Raw genomic sequence first — 18,846 nt, 5'->3', positions numbered from 1 at the left:
TTAAACCATTAATCCCATCACATTGATCACTCGTAAGTCTAGGAAAATGTGCTCCCTGTAAATATTTTTCTATATCTGAAATTTGTATACTTTCATATATAATTTAGAATAAAAATCTAAAGAAGACTTTTTAATCAAATTTTGTTGGTAGACTTCTTTACCTTTATAAATTATTTTATCTATAATCCTCGATTTCTGTTTCTTACGTAATTGATAAGCCAACCATCTACCAGGTTTATTTGCATTGCAAAATGTATTATGTCTCACATACCTCAAATTAGTTGCCATTTGATCTGCTAATAACATATTAAATTGCTCCTTCAACAAAGTAATAGAAACTTTTAACTTATTGTCCATTGGATTTGATATTAAAATATTTTCCTTACATTTGATATTAAAATATTTTCCTTACATTTAATCTCATCTTCAAGATCTTTACGTTTGTGGGTCTGTTTACATCTGTGACCATTGTTCATAGAAATCAAAACCCCTCTCATATATGCTTTACAAGAATCCCATACCATTGGCATCGAAGTACCCTTATTCATATTCCTTTAAATAACCTTTACATCGCTGTATATTCTCTTCAAATCTAAATAAATTCTCATTCAACCTCCAAGTCCTTCTAGTTCTTTCTTCCAATGAAATTTCCAACCATACCGGACTGTGGTCTGAAATTATTCTAGGAAATATCTTGATATTCTTCACCCTAGAAAGGAAATCACTAGTAACCAAGAAAAAATCAATTCTAGAATAAGATTGGTGTCTATCCGAAAAAAAAGTAAAGTCTTTTTCCTCAGTATTCCGTTCTCTCCAAATATCTCTAAGTTCCAAATCATCCTTTAAGTCAAAAAAAAAACTTTAGGAAGTCTTGCCTGGTTAGAAACTTTAAAGGGACCGTTCTTATCTTTACTTGAGTCTAAAACACCATTCCAATCTCCCATCATAATAACTGACTTATAATCCAAAGAAGTTAATTTCTGGTGAATCAACTTATAAAAATGTTTTTGTTGTTGATTGGGAGCATATAAACCAACCAAAAGAGTTCTCATATCATTTATTAGTAAATCAATAATAACATATCTTCCTTGTAAATCAAAATCAATTAACTTCGGTGAAAGCTCCTTTCTCACATAACTACTCCTCCTTTTTCCTGCAAGGCAGGAGCTATAAAATGTATCCCCAGCCAGGGATTAAACAAATATTTTTGATCTTTAGAAATAATATGAGTCTCTTGTAAACAAATAATATCATTTCTGTGTTGTTTCAAATAATGAAAGATTTTCTTTCTCTCTGTGGTGAGTTGAGCCCATTAACATTCCAGGTTAGAAGCATTGCCATCCTTGGCAGGATGAAGCCTTTGGAACAAAGCCTCTAGATTTACAGTCGATGATCTCTTTGGCCTTGCTCCTCCCACCGGTTCCGAAATAGACTGTGGTAAACTTCCATCATCTGCCTTTTGTTGTTGTTGCTATTGTTGTTGTTGTCTTTCTCTACGTTTATAAGCAGCGCGTGTAATTCTCTATTCCCTTGGGTCTTCTATTATTTGCAAATTCTGTTGCATAACTTCAACCAACAATTCTTCTCCCAAAGATGGCATTAAACCTACAGACAACTGTGCTTCTGCCTTGCACTCATCTTTCTTTGATCTTGGAGATGGTGGTGGACTTGCTTTTAAAATAGTAACATAAAAATCTCTTGCTTTTGAAACTGTATTAAGACGGTATCGTATGCCAACGTAAGTCACCACTATCCCCACAGGTATGTCCCATCTAAATTGAATTTGTCGCTTCTTAAGTTCTTCAGCCAAAAAAGCAAAGTCTTTTCTTTTTCTAAGAATTTTAGAAGGTATTTCCTTTAAAACTATCACATCCTGAGCTGCAATCTGAAATCTTTGTTTATAGAAGGCCTGTATAATTTCATTACGAAATGATTTTCTCGCAAAATAGACCACCACATTTCTTGGTAATTTCCTCTGTTTTGCAACCCACGAATTAACTCTAAAAATCTTTTCAATATCTTTCAACATTTCTTCAGGATCAATTTCCAAAATAGAGGCCAGTTCTGCTGCAATTTCTTCTCTCAAATTCTCATTAATATTTTCCTTCGGGCCCCTTATTCTCAAAGCATGTTCCATTTCTCTGTATTGTGACATTATAATATCATTCTGTGTGGCATCCACATTTTCTTCTATTTTTTTTACTTTATCTTGTAATATTTCAACATTACCGAGCACTTCATCCACCCTGTCGTCAATCTTTTCCACAAGGCCAGCAAGCTTTTGGAGTGCCAAAACAATATCTTTCCTGAGCTCATTACTTTCTTGAGCCAAAAGCTCTGCTGTTTTTTCTAGTGATTTTTCCAAAGTCTCATCTAAGGCATCTTGTAAATCCTGAAGTGTAAGTGCCTGAGGTGGGGGCGAAGGTGGAGAAGGTTTAGGTTTGGGTTGTTGTACAGTCTGAGTTACTGGAGAGGCAGTTGAAGTTTTAGAAAGAGAAGGAAGTCCAGGATGTTTTGAAGCCATTTAAAAAAAAGGGAGGGGTTTCCCCCCTTCCCTTTTTCAAAAAATAATAATATAAGAACAAAGGAGAAGAAAAAAACAATTCCCCTTTAAAAAAAGGGAATAAGGATTTTTCCCCTTTAAAATAAACCAAATCTATTACATTGTTAAAACTTTGTTGCCAGTTTAAAAATAGAAAGTAAAAAATAGAAAGTGAAAGTTCTCAAACAAAGAAAGTGACAAAGAAGGAGGATTCATCCGCCATATTTCTTCACTCCAGTTAGAATAGTAACAGGAGTAGATGTTAATTCAAACTGAGTTAGGTTTAAAGTAAAATCATCAATTCTTCTCTTCCTGACCGCTCTGTCTGCTTTTGAGTTAACTTACTGTTCCCATCAGATAGCAGCAGTGGAGGCAGCGTCTAGCTTCATTCTCTTCAGAGAACAAAGGCATCCAAGGAAACAGAGCAACACCCAGACTCCGAGGGAGCTCTCACTTCACCTCCCAGAAAAAAAAACTGGGACAGCTGTGAGGCTCTACCTTTATCCAGGCAAAAGCTCACCTCCCTCCCTTCGCCCGGGAGGGAAGTTTCAAGCCCCAGCAGCCATCGGCACTGACGCAACCACAGGAAGTCAAAGCCATGGTTTCTTAATGAATTTTCAAAAGAGCCACTTGATTCCAGCCAGCCACCTATTGCACTTGGGTGCAATAATAGACACAAACCTTTGCCAAGTGTTCTTATCCCAGGAGCGTCAGATCAGCATCCGTACTCTGGTCTTCTAGGTCCGCAGGGAGCAACAGGTGACCCTAGCCTTGCTCTCCCAACTATTGGGAAAACTGATTTCCTGCATTGCCATAGTACCCTGGGCCAGGCTTCACACAAGGCAGCTCCAGTGGTTCCTACTTCGCTACCAAAGGCGGGGCATAAGCTCTTCTCCAGCACTGGAGATGGAGAATGCACCGATGGGTTGAGACTGTATTCCTGCCCAATCAGATCAGTCAGCCAAAGTTGCCACGCCTGTCCCGGACCACGAGATCCCAGTCTTGACTGATCTTGCCCACGGGACAGACGTGCAGACTTGGCTCCTAGGCAAGTACAGTCTACCATTGGTGGATTCCCTTTCCAGTACTTTAGTTAATTGGATTATTTAATTTAGATTAGATCATTGCAAATTCTAAATTTCTCCAAAAAAAGGGGGGGGCTAGAAATATCTAAATTCCTTCACCAGGGAGGTATCAGACCTCGTTGGGGATGGGGTTCCCATCCCCCTCCCTCCTCCCCACATCTCCTCCCATTACCCCAAGAAGGGACCCCTTAACGAGCGACTTGGACTAACGGCTGTTAGTCCAGCCAAAAGTAATTGCATTTGTAGCGGAGCTTGCGGCTGCAGCTCCCCTGAAGAGTTCGCGCATAGGAAAAGCCCCCAACTCACCAAGCTGTTTGTGGGCCACTCCGGACCCACAAAGCAAATTCAGAGAGGGGTGCCTTCCGGAGGGTTGGGGACCAACTAGCGGGGAGGTGTGTTCGCGCAAAGCAACACATGGAACAGCCGTGGACCAGCTGACAGGCGGCCACCAGGGATCCGTTCCTCTAACCTTAGCTCCGAGGGCTCCGAGCAGTCTTCCCTACGCGGGCCGCCATTTCTGGAGTTGCGCGATGCTCCTTTGTTCTTCGCACGTTGCCTGGATAGGCTCAAAGGGCGCAGCCTCAGACGGGAGAACCACTGCGCATGCGCGGCCGTCCTTTTCGCGCATGCGTAGCCTACATTCCCCGTGAGGCCATATAATACCATAGGCAGAGCCTGCAGCCAAAGCCCAGCAGGTGGCAGCAGAGGGCAAACACCACATTTAAACTAGGCAGGCACAGACTTAAATCCAGTCTGCTGGTTACTTTATAGGGACTAGCCACTTAGGCTGATCGATGTCAAGCCTCAAACAAGGATAAATAAATAAGAATTAATTAATTAATATTGATTTAAGAAGCAGCTAGTAAATAGTGTGAAATAAACACAGGATAAATAAGCTTATTAACCATCTTGAACTACTAGTCATAGCACAGTCAATACCAATACCTCATTTTCAGGCCCTGGTGTCTCCTCGCTCCTAGTCTGTCAAATTTCAGGTTGGCTCCAAACCGGATTCCAGACACCCCTTGTAGTGTGTCTGTCCTTATTCGGTTATCAACTGCATGGATTCCAGGCGCCCCCAATCGTGTGTCTGTCCTTATCCGTGCACAGCCATTGTGAGATTCAGGTGTCCCCCAGTGCGCCTTCTATCACCCACGTAGAGGCTGTGCCTGGGTTCCAGGCGTCCCCTGTAGTACGTCTGTCCTTTCCCAGCGTGTATACTCTCCAGATACCAGGGGCCCCTTACCGTGTTCCGGTGGTATCAGAGAATGGAGGATGATATCATTCCCTCGACAAGAGCCCTGCCATCCTCATCAGGCTTACCTGGTCCAGAAGGCATTGATAAGACAGCGGCCCCTAAGGCCAGGTCTACTAAGAAATCATCTAGAAAGACTGACAAACTGGCCAGCAGGAGACACCAAGCCCTAGAAAAGGAGTTCTCCAGGGCACAAAAGAGGGCCAGACTAGAAAGACTGCAGGTTGGAAGCTTAGTGCCCGAATTGCCTTTGGGACCCCAAACTTCACCCCGGGGAATCTGGTCAACAGGGGAATCCTCGCAGTCCCCGACACGATGCGGGACAGGGGAGTTCTCTTCTCTCTCCCACTCCCCTTCACCGTGGGGTGCCCATGGGGCTCCCGAGGCCACATTCACACCTACGGCAGCAGGGCTATGCCCCAGCGAGGCGGCACTCTGACCCGATCTTCGTTGAACCGGTAACAGCCCAGCACCGTATCCTCTGCCCTTCTTTGTTCCTGAACGCGACCCGGAAACAATGGGTCTCCCTGGTCTCTCTTCCTCTCCTAGGTAACATTGACAAAAGGCTATGTAATGTAGTCAAAGAACTTGAGGAAGCATTGGAAGTACCAACGGTGGACGAGCCCTTAGGGCCCCTAGTATCATCCACCGCCATATCCGGGGATTTCTCTGAGGCCCTTAAGGCTGAGGACCGGAAATGCAAGTCTACCTACCGTAGAACACACCAAACAACTGCATGGGCAATCAGGGCCGCAACAATCAGCAGAGTCGCACTCCGTTGGCTTCACCAATTACAGACCCAGATCCCGGCGGAGGACACCTGCACACACCAGGACCTCAGTAAGATGGTAGCGGCCACGGAGTATGCGTCAGATGCAACACTCCAAGCGGCCAGGTTCTCGGCCAGAGCCATAGCTTCCAACATCACTGGCCGGCGCATGCTGTGGTTAAAACACTGGCAAGCTGATGCCAAATCCAAATGGAAGCTGGCAGCCGCACCATACCAGGGAGGCAAGCTATTTGGGGATGCACTAAATCCTTATCTAACAGAGAACAAGGACAAACGCAGGGTCCTCAATCATCTCCTTAAGAAACCGGATAGACGTTCCGATCACTACTCAAGGAGACAGTCCTTTCATGCAGGAGCTAGGTTTGGCTATTCCCAGCCATCGCAACCCTTTCAGGCCAGGCAAGACAGGCAGGAGAGACAGGCAGATAAGCAAGCTTCCAGACCCAGACAGCAAGCGCAGGGCAAGCGGCCCTTTCATAGGAACGGCAGGCCATTCCGCCGTTCCAGATGACTCCTCATCAGCAATTCCCATAGGGGGCAGACTCTCACAGTTTGCCCACCAGTGGGAAGCCACTACTACGGATGCGTGGGTGATCAACACCGTCCCTCACAGCCTATTCCTAGAATTCCTCTCCAACCCCCGAATCGGTTCTTATCTTGCCCATATCTCAGGAACCGAACAAGGAAAAGACTCATGAACGAGGCCCTTCAGCATCTACTAAGTATACGGGCCATAGAATCGGTACTTCTGGGCCAGAGAGGTCAGGGATTTTACTCCATACTCTTTGTCGTCCCCAAGACATCAGGGGAATGGAGAGCCATTCTAGATCTCAAGGGTCTGAATTTCTATTTGGCATATCGCAAATTCAAAATGCAAACGCTCCACTCCATCTTGGGAAGCGTAAGAAAAGGGGACTTCGTGACGTCTATCGACCTCACCGAGGCATAGCTTCACATCCCCATATCTCTGGCCCACCGCTGGTTTCTAAGGTTTGCGTACAGGGGGCGCCACTTCCAATACAGGGCGCTCCCATTCGGCCTCTCATCAGCCCCCCGGGTGTTGACCAAAATCCTGGCGGTCCTGGCAGCCCATCTAAGGTTGATAACAATCAGAGTCCAATGTTATCTGGATGACATACTAATTCAATCGTCGTCCAAACAGACCGCTCGGCAGGGCACCGAACAGGTGGTCAAACTGCTCCAGGACCACGGATTTTCAGTAAACTTCCGCAAGAGCCACCTGGTCCCTGAGACAAGACTATTACATCTTGGGGCCATCATAGACACATTGGAGTGCCGGGTATACTTATCCCAGGAACGCCGGAGTAGCATAAGAGAAGCTGTTCTACAAATACGAAGAGACCGGTCAGTAACTCTAGCCAGCCTCTCACAACTGTTAGGAAAACTGATTTCCTGCATTGCCATAGTACCCTGGGCCAGGCTTCACAGAAGGGAGCTCCAGTGGTTCCTACTTCGCTACCAAAGGTGGGGCATAAGCTCTTTTCCCCAGAGGGCACGGATGCTCAGATCCCTTCTCTGGTGGCTCTCCCCGGCGTTATCCAAGGGGTCCTTCTTCAGAGAGTCATTCGTGTGACCTTGGCCACGGACACCAGTCTATTTGGCTGGGGGTCGCACCTCCAACTTCAGTTCGCCCAGGGCTGGTGATCTTAGCGGGACCTCAAACAAAACATCAACTGGCTGGAACTCAGGGCTATACACTTGGCACTTCGCCACTTCCGCAAAATGATTGCGAGGGTGCCATGTGTTGGTCCTGACGTTCAATGTGGCGGCAAAGGCCCATGTCAACCGACAGGGCGACACTCGATCTTGGTCCCTATTGTCCGAGGCCCGATCACTGGGATCATGGGCGGAGCGGAATCTCCTTTCCCTGAAGCCGGAGCACATCTCAGGGGAGGTGAACCGGCAGGCGGATTATCTGAGTGGCTCTATGTTAGACCATTCAGAATGGCGTCTGCATCCACGTCTCTTCAGGGAGATCACGCAGCGGTTTGATCAACCGAGTATTGACCTATTCGCCTCCCCAACGCTCAGCTCTCACGTTTTTTCTCCCGTTTCCCCTCTCGGGTCCAAGGGAGTAAATGCCCTTCGCAGTCCTTGGCCTGGGGGCGTACTATATGCCTTCCCACCATTTCCCCTGATTCTGGCAGTCATCAGGAAACTGTTACAGGAACAAGCGGAGCTGATATTTGTGGCACCATACTGGTCAAGGCAACCATGGTTCGCGGATCTTGTGAGCCTTGCCGTAGCTCCCCTGTGGAGGATTCTTCCAGATCGGATAGTCCTATTACAAGGGGTCATACAACACCCAGACCCGCAGTGGCTCCAGCTAGTCGCCTGGCATCTGAACGCCAGTTCCTGACATGGGGTTCATACTCTTCAAGAGATCTCAATGATTCAGGCCTCTCGGCGGCCGGCGACAAATCATATTTATGATGCCACCTGGAGAAACTTCTGTCACTGGTGTGACCAAAATAGTTTGGCCATCTCCTCTGTTACTATTCCGCGGATACTTGAATATCTGTTGGAGGGCATGGATAGAGGCCTAGCACCCAACACTATCCATAGGCAAGTGGCAGTACTCTCCGCAGTTTTCACCTGTGCCAATTCCGCACTGTTGTCTCAGCACCCAAGGGTTCGATCCTTTATCAAGGGGGTTACAAACAGTAAGCCGCCTGTAATCCATCGTTACCCCACTTGGGAGTTACCACGGGTACTACAGGCTCTTACGGGATCCCCCTTTGAACCCATCAGATCTTGCAATTTGCGACACTTGTCCCTTAAGGTGGCCTTCTTGATTGCAGTTACATTGTCGAGGTGCATTTCGGAATTAGCAGTTCTTTCTGTCAGAGAAGACCTGTGCACCTTTTACTTGGACAGGGTGGTCCTACGGTTGGACCCCTCATTCATCCCCAAGGTTAACACCTTATTTCACAGGGCACAAGAGATTGTGTTGCCTGACTTTTGTCCTAACCCATCACATGGCTTGGAGCGGCAATGGCATTCTCTGGATGTCTGCAGGGCACTGCAATACTACATTAAGCGGATGGCTACCTTTCGTAGATCAGAGGGACTTTTTGTCTCTTTCCACCCGGCTTCTAGGGATCAGAAGGTCTCTTCTTCTACCATTGCCAGGTGGGTTAAGGCCTGTATCACAGAGTTGTACCAGGCATGCTCTCTGCCAGTTCCAAGCCACCTGATAGCACATTCCACTCACAGTGCTTCTACATTGGCTGCATGGCATACTCAAGCTTCTATTGTTGACATTTGTAGGGCGGCAATGTGGTCTTCGCCTTCCTCCTTTATACGACATTATAGGCTCGATAAATTTGCCTCTGCAGAGGCTTCCTTCAGCCGCCGGGTCTTGCAACAGGTGGTTCAGGCAGCGTCGACACTTGACCAGCCTGCTTCCCACCCGTAGGGTCACATGGGCTTTGGTATGTCCCATTCGTGGATTCTCCATTCTTTTCCATGCTGGAGAAAGGGCGTTGTCTTACCTAAAAGAGCCGAGGTGGCGCAGCAGTTAGAATGCAGTACTGCAGGCCACTTTAGCTGACTGTGTTCAGCAGGTCAGCGGTTCAAATCTCACCGGCTCAAGTTTCTCAGCCTTCCATCCTTCTGGGGTAGGTAAAATGAGGACCCAGATTGTTGGGGGCAATGTAAATATATATATACATTGCTTATAGGTGTACACTGCTTAGAGAGTGCTTGCACTTAAAGCGGTATATAAGTCTCATAAATAAATAAATAAACACCTTTTCTCAGCATGAAGAATGGAGAATCCACCCCCTCCCCTTTGATATTCACAGTCAGGTCAGTGTCGGTACTCTGGGAGCCATCATGTCGTACAGTTGTTAGCTTCACTCTTTTCGAAACCGGGGCGTGATCCAGTCCAGCACGGGCATGGCAACTTGATTGATTTGGTCTAATTGGGCTAGAGGACTTCTTTAACCCATTTGTGGATTCTCCATTCTTCATGCTGAGAAAAGGTGTTTAGGTAAGACAACATCCCTTCTGTTCTGATTAATGCATACAAATCCAAGTTTTTATACTGATCCTGGGAGAGATCCACTTTTTTTTTTTTATTGAAAGTTTTATAAATTTTACAAAAAGACAAAAACAATACAAAACAAAAAACAACATATACAGAAAAAAACTAAACATCACATATAAAAAAAAAACCCCATCCCCCACCCCTCACAAACACCCTCCCTTCCCCCCCCTGAGCTTCCCAGAGCAGGATATAGGCTTAGTTAAAAATTAACAAATAAAGATAAGAAATTAAATTAAAAAATTTATATTTATATATATAAAAAAAATATCTATATATAACATTCTCTATATATAAAAATAAAACTTATGAAAAAGCTATGTGATATTTTCTTATACCCAATCTAAATTGTATAAATTTTATCCATTTGTCCCAAACGGCAAGAAACTTCTCTTGCGTTTGTTGCTTTAAGAAAACCGAAATCTTTGCCATTTCCGCCAGATAAGCTACTTTAAGAAACCATTCCTGCAATGTAGGCAAAGATTCCTTCTTCCAGTATTGTCCTACTAACAGCCTGGCGGCTGTAATCAAATTTAACATCAATACAACCTCCTTTGTATCACAATCTGTAACAATGCCCAACAAAAATAATTGCGGAGTAAATTTTACCCTCCTTCTAAAAATTCTCTGGATATTCCACCATATTTTGATCCAAAATGCTTTTATCTCTCTGCATGACCACCAAATATGATAATAAGAAGCATCCGTATAACCACATCTCCAACATTTGGGTTGTACGTCAGGGTACATAAGAGACATTCAGCTTCCGGTACGAGGCGACGGCGATGGCGGCTATCTTCTAGCCGTCCAGCTGGGGAAGTGTCAGAGCCGCGGAGCACAGCGTGCATCAGCTGGCCCGCGGCTCGGAATTCCCTTCCCGGGCAAAGGGAAGGGACAGAGAACGCAGGAATAGAGGTAGAACCCCTAAACCCCCTCTGGATTTATTTCTAGAGGGGGTGAAAGGAGTGTTCCCTCGGAGCTCCTGCTGATCTCCGCCTCCCAGCTGTTTTTGCTTCCTAGGAAGCAAAAGAAACCGCCGCTTCTATCTCCGTGTTTATAGTATTTTGGTGAGTAATTTTTAAACGGACAGAGCAGTTTAAAGGATTTTTGTTATATAATTTAGGTGTTTATTTTTTTATTATTTGATTTTGACTATTTTTCCTCCTTTTCTTTGTTATATTAGTGAAAGGATTTAAGATGGCGTTTTGAAAGTGTCGGAGTTTTTTTTTCCTTTCTCTTTTGTTTTATTTTCCCTTTTTAAGGATTGGATTTTGCTTTTGGCATAGAATTTTTTTTTTTTCTTCTTGAATTGTTTGCTCTTTTATTTTTTATTCTTTGGATTTTCTCTGGATTTTCAAGGACTATAGTTTGTCTCTTTTTAAATTCTTTTTCTTTTCCTTTCCTCCTCCCTTTTTGTGTGGAGGGGAAAGGGAAGTGAGAACTTTTTAAAATGGCTTCAAAGAGGCAGCAGCCTTCTTCAATATCCAAGGTTGTTTCTTCTCCTATAACTTCTACTGCACAATTACCACAACAATCTAAACATGTACCACCGGCTCAGCCACCACCCTCCCCCCCTTTGCCTGGACTTTCAGCACAAGAGGTTAGAGGCATAATGGGAGAGATTGTAGTCCAAATGAGAGAGGAAATGAAGCAATTTGCTTCACAGATTAAATCAGAAATTAAATCTGATCTTAAAGAAGAGATAACGGGGATAAAGACTAAATTGGAAGAAAATAATAATGATTTGCGACAAGACATACTTGCAGCAGTTTCAGGTTTGGCTACTGTGGTGGTTAAGCTCGATGCAAGGCTTGAGGAAGTGGAAAACAAAGTTGATTCTTTTGATGATAAAATTCAAGATGTGGAAAGGAAGGTGGAGTCCTCACAAGAAGATATCTTGATGTTTCAGTACAGACAGATGGAGTATGCCCTGAGGATTAGAGGCCTCAAGGAAGATATGAATCAAGATTTGGTGGAGGTGGTCCTTACTGATCTGGCGGTGGCCTTGGATATGGATAAAGGAGAATTACATAGAGAAGTGGAAAAAATTTATAGACTCAATTCTTGGATTGCTAAGCAGAAGAATTTGCCTAGAGATGTGGTGATTTATTTTACAAAGAAGTCCCTGCGGAATGAGATTATACAAGCCTTTTACAACAAAAGATTTCAGATTGCTGCCCAAGATGTTATCATTCTAAAGGAAATCCCATCCAAAATTTTAAGAAGCAGGAAAGACTTCGCTTTTTTAACCAATGAGCTTAAAGCCAGATTGATGCCATTTAGATGGGAAATTCCGATGGGTATTGTCTTGAGCCATGCGGGGACACGCTACAGATTGAATACAGTTGACAAAGCTAGAGAGTTTTATACTTCGGTCCTGGGTGCAGGCTCAACTCCATCTGGTCAGAAATCTCCGAGTGGTAAGGAAGTCGAGCAGCAATCTGAGGCATTAGGTTTGGTTTCCGCTGGAATGATACAAGCTGAAAGGCAACGCCAGATGGAGGTTAAAGAGCAGAGGATGACTCGTGCAGCTTATAAGCGTAAAGAGAAGGAGCAACGTAAAAAAGAGCCCAAAGAGAATTCTTCTGGAAATGCATCACCGCCGGTGGGAGGAGCAAGACCCAAGAGTTATGCAACACATGCAGCTCTTTCAGATCTTGATGGTGTCTTCTCCAGGCTGCGTGCCAAGGGAGATGGCAAAGTTTTTGACCTGGAATGTTAATGGATTGAATTCTCCTCAGAAACGGAAAAAAATCTTTTATTATTTGAAGCAACATACCAATGACGTTATTTGCTTACAGGAAACTCATATCTTACTTAAAGATCAGAAATATTTAGTCAATGCTCGTTTGGGATCTCATTTTATATCTTCTGCTCCTGGGAAGAAAGGGGGAGTTGTTATATATGTTAAACAAAATCTACCAGCTTGTCTGGTAGAATCAGATCCCCAGGGGAGATATGTGATGATTGAATTTGGTATATATGGTAAGAAAGTACTCATAGTGGGACTTTATGCTCCAAATCAACAACAGGAACAATTTTATAAGCAGTTACATCAAAAAATAACATTGCTTGACTATAGATCAGTGGTATTAATGGGTGATTGGAATGGTGTCTTAGATATACAAAGGGACAAGAAAGGTTCCTCTCCTTTTCTTAAACAAGCAAGGTTACCTAAAGCTTTTTTTGATATGAAGGAAGACTGGGAATTAAGGGATTATTGGCGGGAATGTAATCAAGAGGAGAGATATTTCACTTTTTTTTCTGATAGACACCAATCTTTTTCAAGAATTGACTTTTTTTTATTACTACGGATTTGTATAATAAAGTAAAGAATGTAAAGATTTTTCCTAGATCACTGACAGACCATAGCCCAGTTTGGATGGAACTGACTCAAGAGAAAGAGGAAAGGAGATCCTGGAGAGCTAATGAAAATTTGTTTAGACAAGAGAAGAATGTTCAAAAGTTAAAGGAGTGTTTAAAGGACTATTTTGTTTTGAATATGTATAAGGGGACTTCAATGTCAATGGTATGGGATGCAGGTAAAGCATTTATGCGTGGTGTCTTGATAAAAATGAATAATTGTCATAAGCGGAAGCAGATTCAGAAACGTAGAGAACTTGAAGACGAAATTAAATTAAAAGAAAGGGCCTTGATTCTAAATCCTTCTGATGAAAGTATTAAAGAATCTGTAAAGTTATTAAGGTCACAATTTAATATGTTGATAGCAGATCAAGCTGCAACTAATTTATTGTTTATGAAACAAAATACATTTTGTAATGCTAATAAGCCTGGGAGATGGTTGGCTTATCAATTAAGAAAGAAACAGAGACAGAGAATAATAGAGAAAATAAATTACAAGGGTAAATTAGTTTTTCAGAAGGAATTGATCAAAAAATCTTTTTTGGATTATTATCAAAAGTTATACAAATCTACTAACGTGCAACTGCTAGATATAAATAAATATCTAGCTGAGGCAAGTTTTCCCAAACTGACTGAGGATCAGAAACATGAAATTAATGGCTTAATTACTAAGGAGGAAATTGCCTCAGCAATTCAACAATTGAAACTAGGGAAAGCACCGGGTACGGATGGGTTAACAGCTGTTTATTATAAAGCTTTAATGGAGGAGATGATCCAACCATTAAATGATCTTTTTAATGGTATCTTACAGGGTTTAGAGATTCCTCCTTCATGGCGTAGTGCTTTTATATCATTGATTCCAAAGGAGGATCAAGATCTTACTTTACCAAAAAATTATAGGCCTATATCTCTTTTAAATGTGGATTATAAGATATTTGTAAAAATTTTGGTAAATAGGCTTATGAGGGTGGTGCATCATCTTGTGCATAAAGATCAATCAGGGTTTATAACTGGAAGGTATATGAAAAATAATGTTAGACAAATTATTAATCTATTAGAATATTTAGACAAGAACAACCAAGTTCCTGCAGGGCTCATATTTTTAGATGCTGAAAAAGCATTTGATCAATTGAATTGGCATTTTATGCTAAGAGTAATGGAAGAAATGAATTTTGGCGAAAAGATATTACAAGCCCTTACGGTAATATATCAAAAACAAACGGCACAACTTATTGTTAATGGAGGTTTGTCGGAGGTTTTTACAATAGAGAAAGGTACTAGACAGGGGTGCCCTTTATCGCCATTGTTGTTTGTTTTAACATTGGAAATATTATTGATCAAAATTCGAGAGTCTCAGGAAATTAAAGGAATAGAAGTTAACAAAAAAGAATATAAGTTGAGAGCTTTTGCGGATGACTTGGTTGTTACTTTGTCGCAACCTGATTCACTCTGTAGTAAACTTATTACAGTTGATTCATTATTATGGTTTGGTTTCGGGTTTCAAGATTAATGTAAATAAGACTAAAATTTTACCTAAAAATATGTCTAGTCAGGAGAAGCAGATTTTGGCTAACTTGACGGGTTTTGAGATTGTTAATAAGGTAAAATATTTGGGGGTGATGTTGTCTGTTTCTAATGTAAAATTATTTAAAAATAACTATGAAAGGTTGTGGGTCAGGGTACAGAAGGACTTGAAGAATTGGGAGAAGTTGCAATTATCCCTCATGGGAAGAATTGCAGTGATAAAAATGAATATTCTACCCAAGTTTCTTTTTTTGTTTCAAATGTTACCGATTTTGAAAAATGAGATTAACTTAAGTGAGTGGCAGAAGGGTCTTAATAAATTTATTTGGGCAGGGAAAAAGCCAAGGGTTAAGTTTAAAATTATGCAAGACTTCCGTGAGAGGGGTGGACTCAAGGTACCAAATTTGAAATTATATTACGATGCGGTGGTTTTAACACTAATTAGTGATTGGGTAAATTTGACAAATCCTGAGATACTTCATTTAGAGGGATGGGATTTACTTTATGGGTGGCATGCCTATTTAATATTTAATAAAAAAATGGATTGGGTCTTTAAATCTCATATTTTAAGAATCTCTTTACTTAGGACTTGGAGAAAATATTATAAAAGTGATTTTAAAGTTCCATTATGGGCCATACCTTGGCATGCGATAGAAGGCATAAAAAGAGGTGTAAAAATGGATATGGTGTCTTATAGTCAGCTACTTAGATGGGATGGGCAAAACTGGCAGTTAAGATTACGGGAAGATTTAGCGCAAGAAAATATTATTTATTCTTGGTTCCAATATAGGCAACTAGTAGATAAATGGAAGGTGGATTGTAAATTGGGTTTTCTTAGAGAAGATGGAAATCTTATTAAGCAAGTCAAGGATCAAAGACAAACCCACATCAAGAGAATCTATGGGGTATTAGTTGAATTGGATTCAGAAACGGAATTAATTAAAGACTGCATGATTAGATGGGCGCAGAATTTTGGTGTCCCAGTCTCATTGGACATCTGGGAAACCATTTGGGTGAGAAATGTCAAATTTACACAAGCACAGAACCTTAGGGAGAATTTTTATAAAATGTTTTATAGGGAGAGATCCACTTTTATTCACAATGAAAAGGGAAGAAATGGTAGGACTTTCATTCTGGTATAACAACATTTATTTATGTGTTTATTAAATGTATTTGTGGTCTATCTCACTGTGAGGCTACTCTATTTCTACAACTGTAAAAACAAATGAAAAGTAGTGTAAACATAGCAGTAGCAAAATAATGGAACAATGGAATAAACAATGAAAAAGAAAACAATGAGAATACAGCAAAATGAGAATAGAAGATGGGTGGGTGGGGAAGCAGGGAGCGAGATGGGGTTTGGTATTAAACTATCAAAGGTGCTAATAGCCACCTCCAATATAGTACTCCCCTTCTGAGTCCCCAGGCCAACTGGCAGAGCCAGATCTTCAGGCTCTTATTTACAATGCTGCACAGTTGATGTCCAGGTTTGCTTGGAGCAATCAGCAAGTTCTTTCATAGATCTAGAGTTAATAATAAAAGTTTCTATCTGGATTTAGTCCAGACTGCTGGAGAGAAGATACATCCTTTCCCCTCAGTTTGCAACTTGGATGAAAAGAGAATGGACCAAGAAGGCAAACATCTCTGCAGAAAACTTTTGCCAACAACTGGATAGACTACATTTTCTTTTACTCTAATGCAGACTCTTTATCTTGCTGAAGATGTACATTTAATGCATGTTTTCCTTTCAGTTCCCCTTATGTGATGGGTCTCATACAAAACATAATGATGAAACGGGTGACAACGTGGGACCTCTAATCATCAAGAGGAAAGACGTGTGAACAGCAGATAGCTGATACACCATCAATACGATATTGTTGTGTTTTCTGCTCACCAGTGATTGGTGTGAAAGAAGATATTAATTTCACCGAAGATGTTTAGATGTGGTATACAATACACTGCAGCACCTGTAGTTCATGTTGCTTACTTAAAACACTACAATGTGTATGTTAGAAACAATACCTGTGACTTGCTGATTTTTTTGTCTTGTTAAATGCACATTCTCATTAAGTGTAAAAAATAAAAACCCTTTAGAAGGTACTTGAAACAATGGAGATGATACATTAAATTATTTTCAAATACATTGTGTTCCCCTAAATTGTCCTTGCCAAGAGTCATGAGATTAAACTATATTTTTGTCAATCTCTAAATAATATCCAGCTTTCTGCCTTTTAAAAAAACAGATATGCAGCATGCAAGGCATCCAAAAGACCAAAATGTATACATTTTAAGTATGCAGAAACATTGCAGTTGAAAAGTATTCCGCACAACATTGGCAGGCACACAGCTTACTGCCTTATGTATCTCTTCTTGCATATCTGTGGCAGGGTAGAATGTCTGGCTGGAGGTAAGTGGCTGGGTCTGTGCAAAGATCATGAACTGTTTTAGAAAAGGCAGATGACTGCATAAGCCCAAGAATGTGTCAGAAAAGCGGAAAATGCTAGAATGCACCTGTTAATTGGCACATGCTTTAGAAAAAGCAGGAAGTGCGTTATATTTCAGATGCTGTAGGACATGCTACTGGAGAGGACATCACCCTATTCATGTGGAATGAAACAGAAAAACAACCCAATCTGTCAAGTTCAGAATTACACCCCCTGGGATATGAAAGAAGACCAGGTGGCTTGTGCGAGTATGGAAAGATATAGAGGATCAACTGGACTGAATATGCAGAGATTCAGATGCTGAACAGTAGAACTTTGTGAATTAAAAGCTTTAGTAGGAAGACAGCAAGGAAAAAAACTGAAGGGACATTCCAGCGCCACTAACTGGTATAGGAGTGGAAGAAGAAAGCATACTTTATATACTTGTGGATAAGCTGAGGATTTTAGATGCCAAAATGCACCCCAATAATTGGGCTTATCTTATGTGTGGATGGGCTTGTGAGAATATAGTGTGTGGTAATACTTTTTTAACCAAGTTTTTAACCAGAATACCATGAAAAATGTGGGTCAACGTATACATGGATGGCATGTTTTTCATGGTATTTTGGTTAAAAAATTGAGGGCCAATTTATCCTTTAACAGGCTTATTAAGCAAGTATATATGGTAATTACAAACAAAGTGAGAGAGATGAAACAGGACTATTAAGAAGGTTGCAACTTGATTTGTGTGTATTTCTTATTCTAACCAGATATAGAAAAACATACTGGTTTTGCAAATAATGTTTTCACTTGTATAAATTACTAGATCACACTGCATTAAGGTTTAGTACCCTGAACAAAATCCCTCATTTGTTTAATAATAGGCTCTGGGTGTGTCTATATTAGTTCCTATCCTGATCCACTCTCTGACAATATTGACTCCTTGAGCAGTAAACCAATATTCCAAGTTCTGCTACCTCAGCTGGTTAGGAACCAGAATGCCTGGTTTTCTGTCCTTAATGGTAGTAATAAACCAATAAAACAATTCTACATTGTTTACTGGCTAGTGTATTACACTATGAAGTAAAGCAGTTCTGTCCAGTTTTGGGGGAGGAGAAGAATATTGGGAGGGAGTCCTTTGAAAAAAGAGATAGCTGGAGTCCTAAATGAAGAGCTTACTTCAGGCAAATTGAATTATTTAGCTACAGAGTGGTTAGAATTGTATTAGGGTTTTTTTAAAATTAGAGTGGCTTTTTTAGTATTTTTATCTTTTTAAAGTGCTCTTGTGTATCCTCTTTTGGTACCTTTAATAAAGTTGAATTTTGCTTAAATCCTGGGATTGACTATTTGCCCTCTATCATCCACCTCAGCCTGGCTAAACTATTGACTCCCACATTTTTTGTACGGCTTCTCTTCCTGTATTTAGCCAGACCTGAGGTGACCCAGGTAGTGTGGAAGGAAAAAGGGGTTGTGGTGAAGGCAGGGGGGCTAGGAGCAAGGATATCTAATTTTCTAATCGCTGTTCACCCACAGGTGCTGAAATACCTCAGGAGAAGCAGATTCAACCCCTGAGGAAACTTTTTCCTTATTACAAGGGATTGTATTGCATTCCAAAACATAATAAGCTTTTAAAATTGATATTCCGTATGCAGATATTGATACCAGCTGTACCTATTGTAGTTCTGAGTTGCAAGTGATGTTCCTCTGTGGCATTTAGCTAAATTACACTGAGTATTGTAGGTAATGTAAATGCACTCTTTTTTTCACTAGAGAGAATGGAAAATCTTACACTATT

The 18,846-nt window shown here is 41.6% G+C and overlaps 1 protein-coding gene across 1 annotated transcript in view; it reads left to right on the top strand.

Moving 5' to 3' along the window:
* Positions 1 to 18,382, top strand: part of CISD1 (CDGSH iron sulfur domain 1) — a 92,779-nt gene extending 74,397 nt beyond the window's left edge. Inside the window, exon 3 of the mRNA XM_039367381.1 lies at positions 16,380 to 18,382. Within this exon, the coding sequence (XP_039223315.1) occupies positions 16,380 to 16,469 (90 nt within the window). The 3' untranslated portion in view covers positions 16,470 to 18,382. The remainder of the gene's footprint in view (positions 1 to 16,379) is intronic.
* The last annotated feature ends 464 nt before the right edge of the window (positions 18,383 to 18,846 follow it).

Source organism: Crotalus tigris, unplaced genomic scaffold (genome assembly GCF_016545835.1).
Source record: "Crotalus tigris isolate CLP2741 ecotype Arizona unplaced genomic scaffold, ASM1654583v1 scf7180000017600.4437325, whole genome shotgun sequence".
NCBI lineage: Eukaryota > Metazoa > Chordata > Lepidosauria > Squamata > Viperidae > Crotalus > Crotalus tigris.
This window is presented reverse-complemented; position numbering and strand designations above follow the sequence as displayed.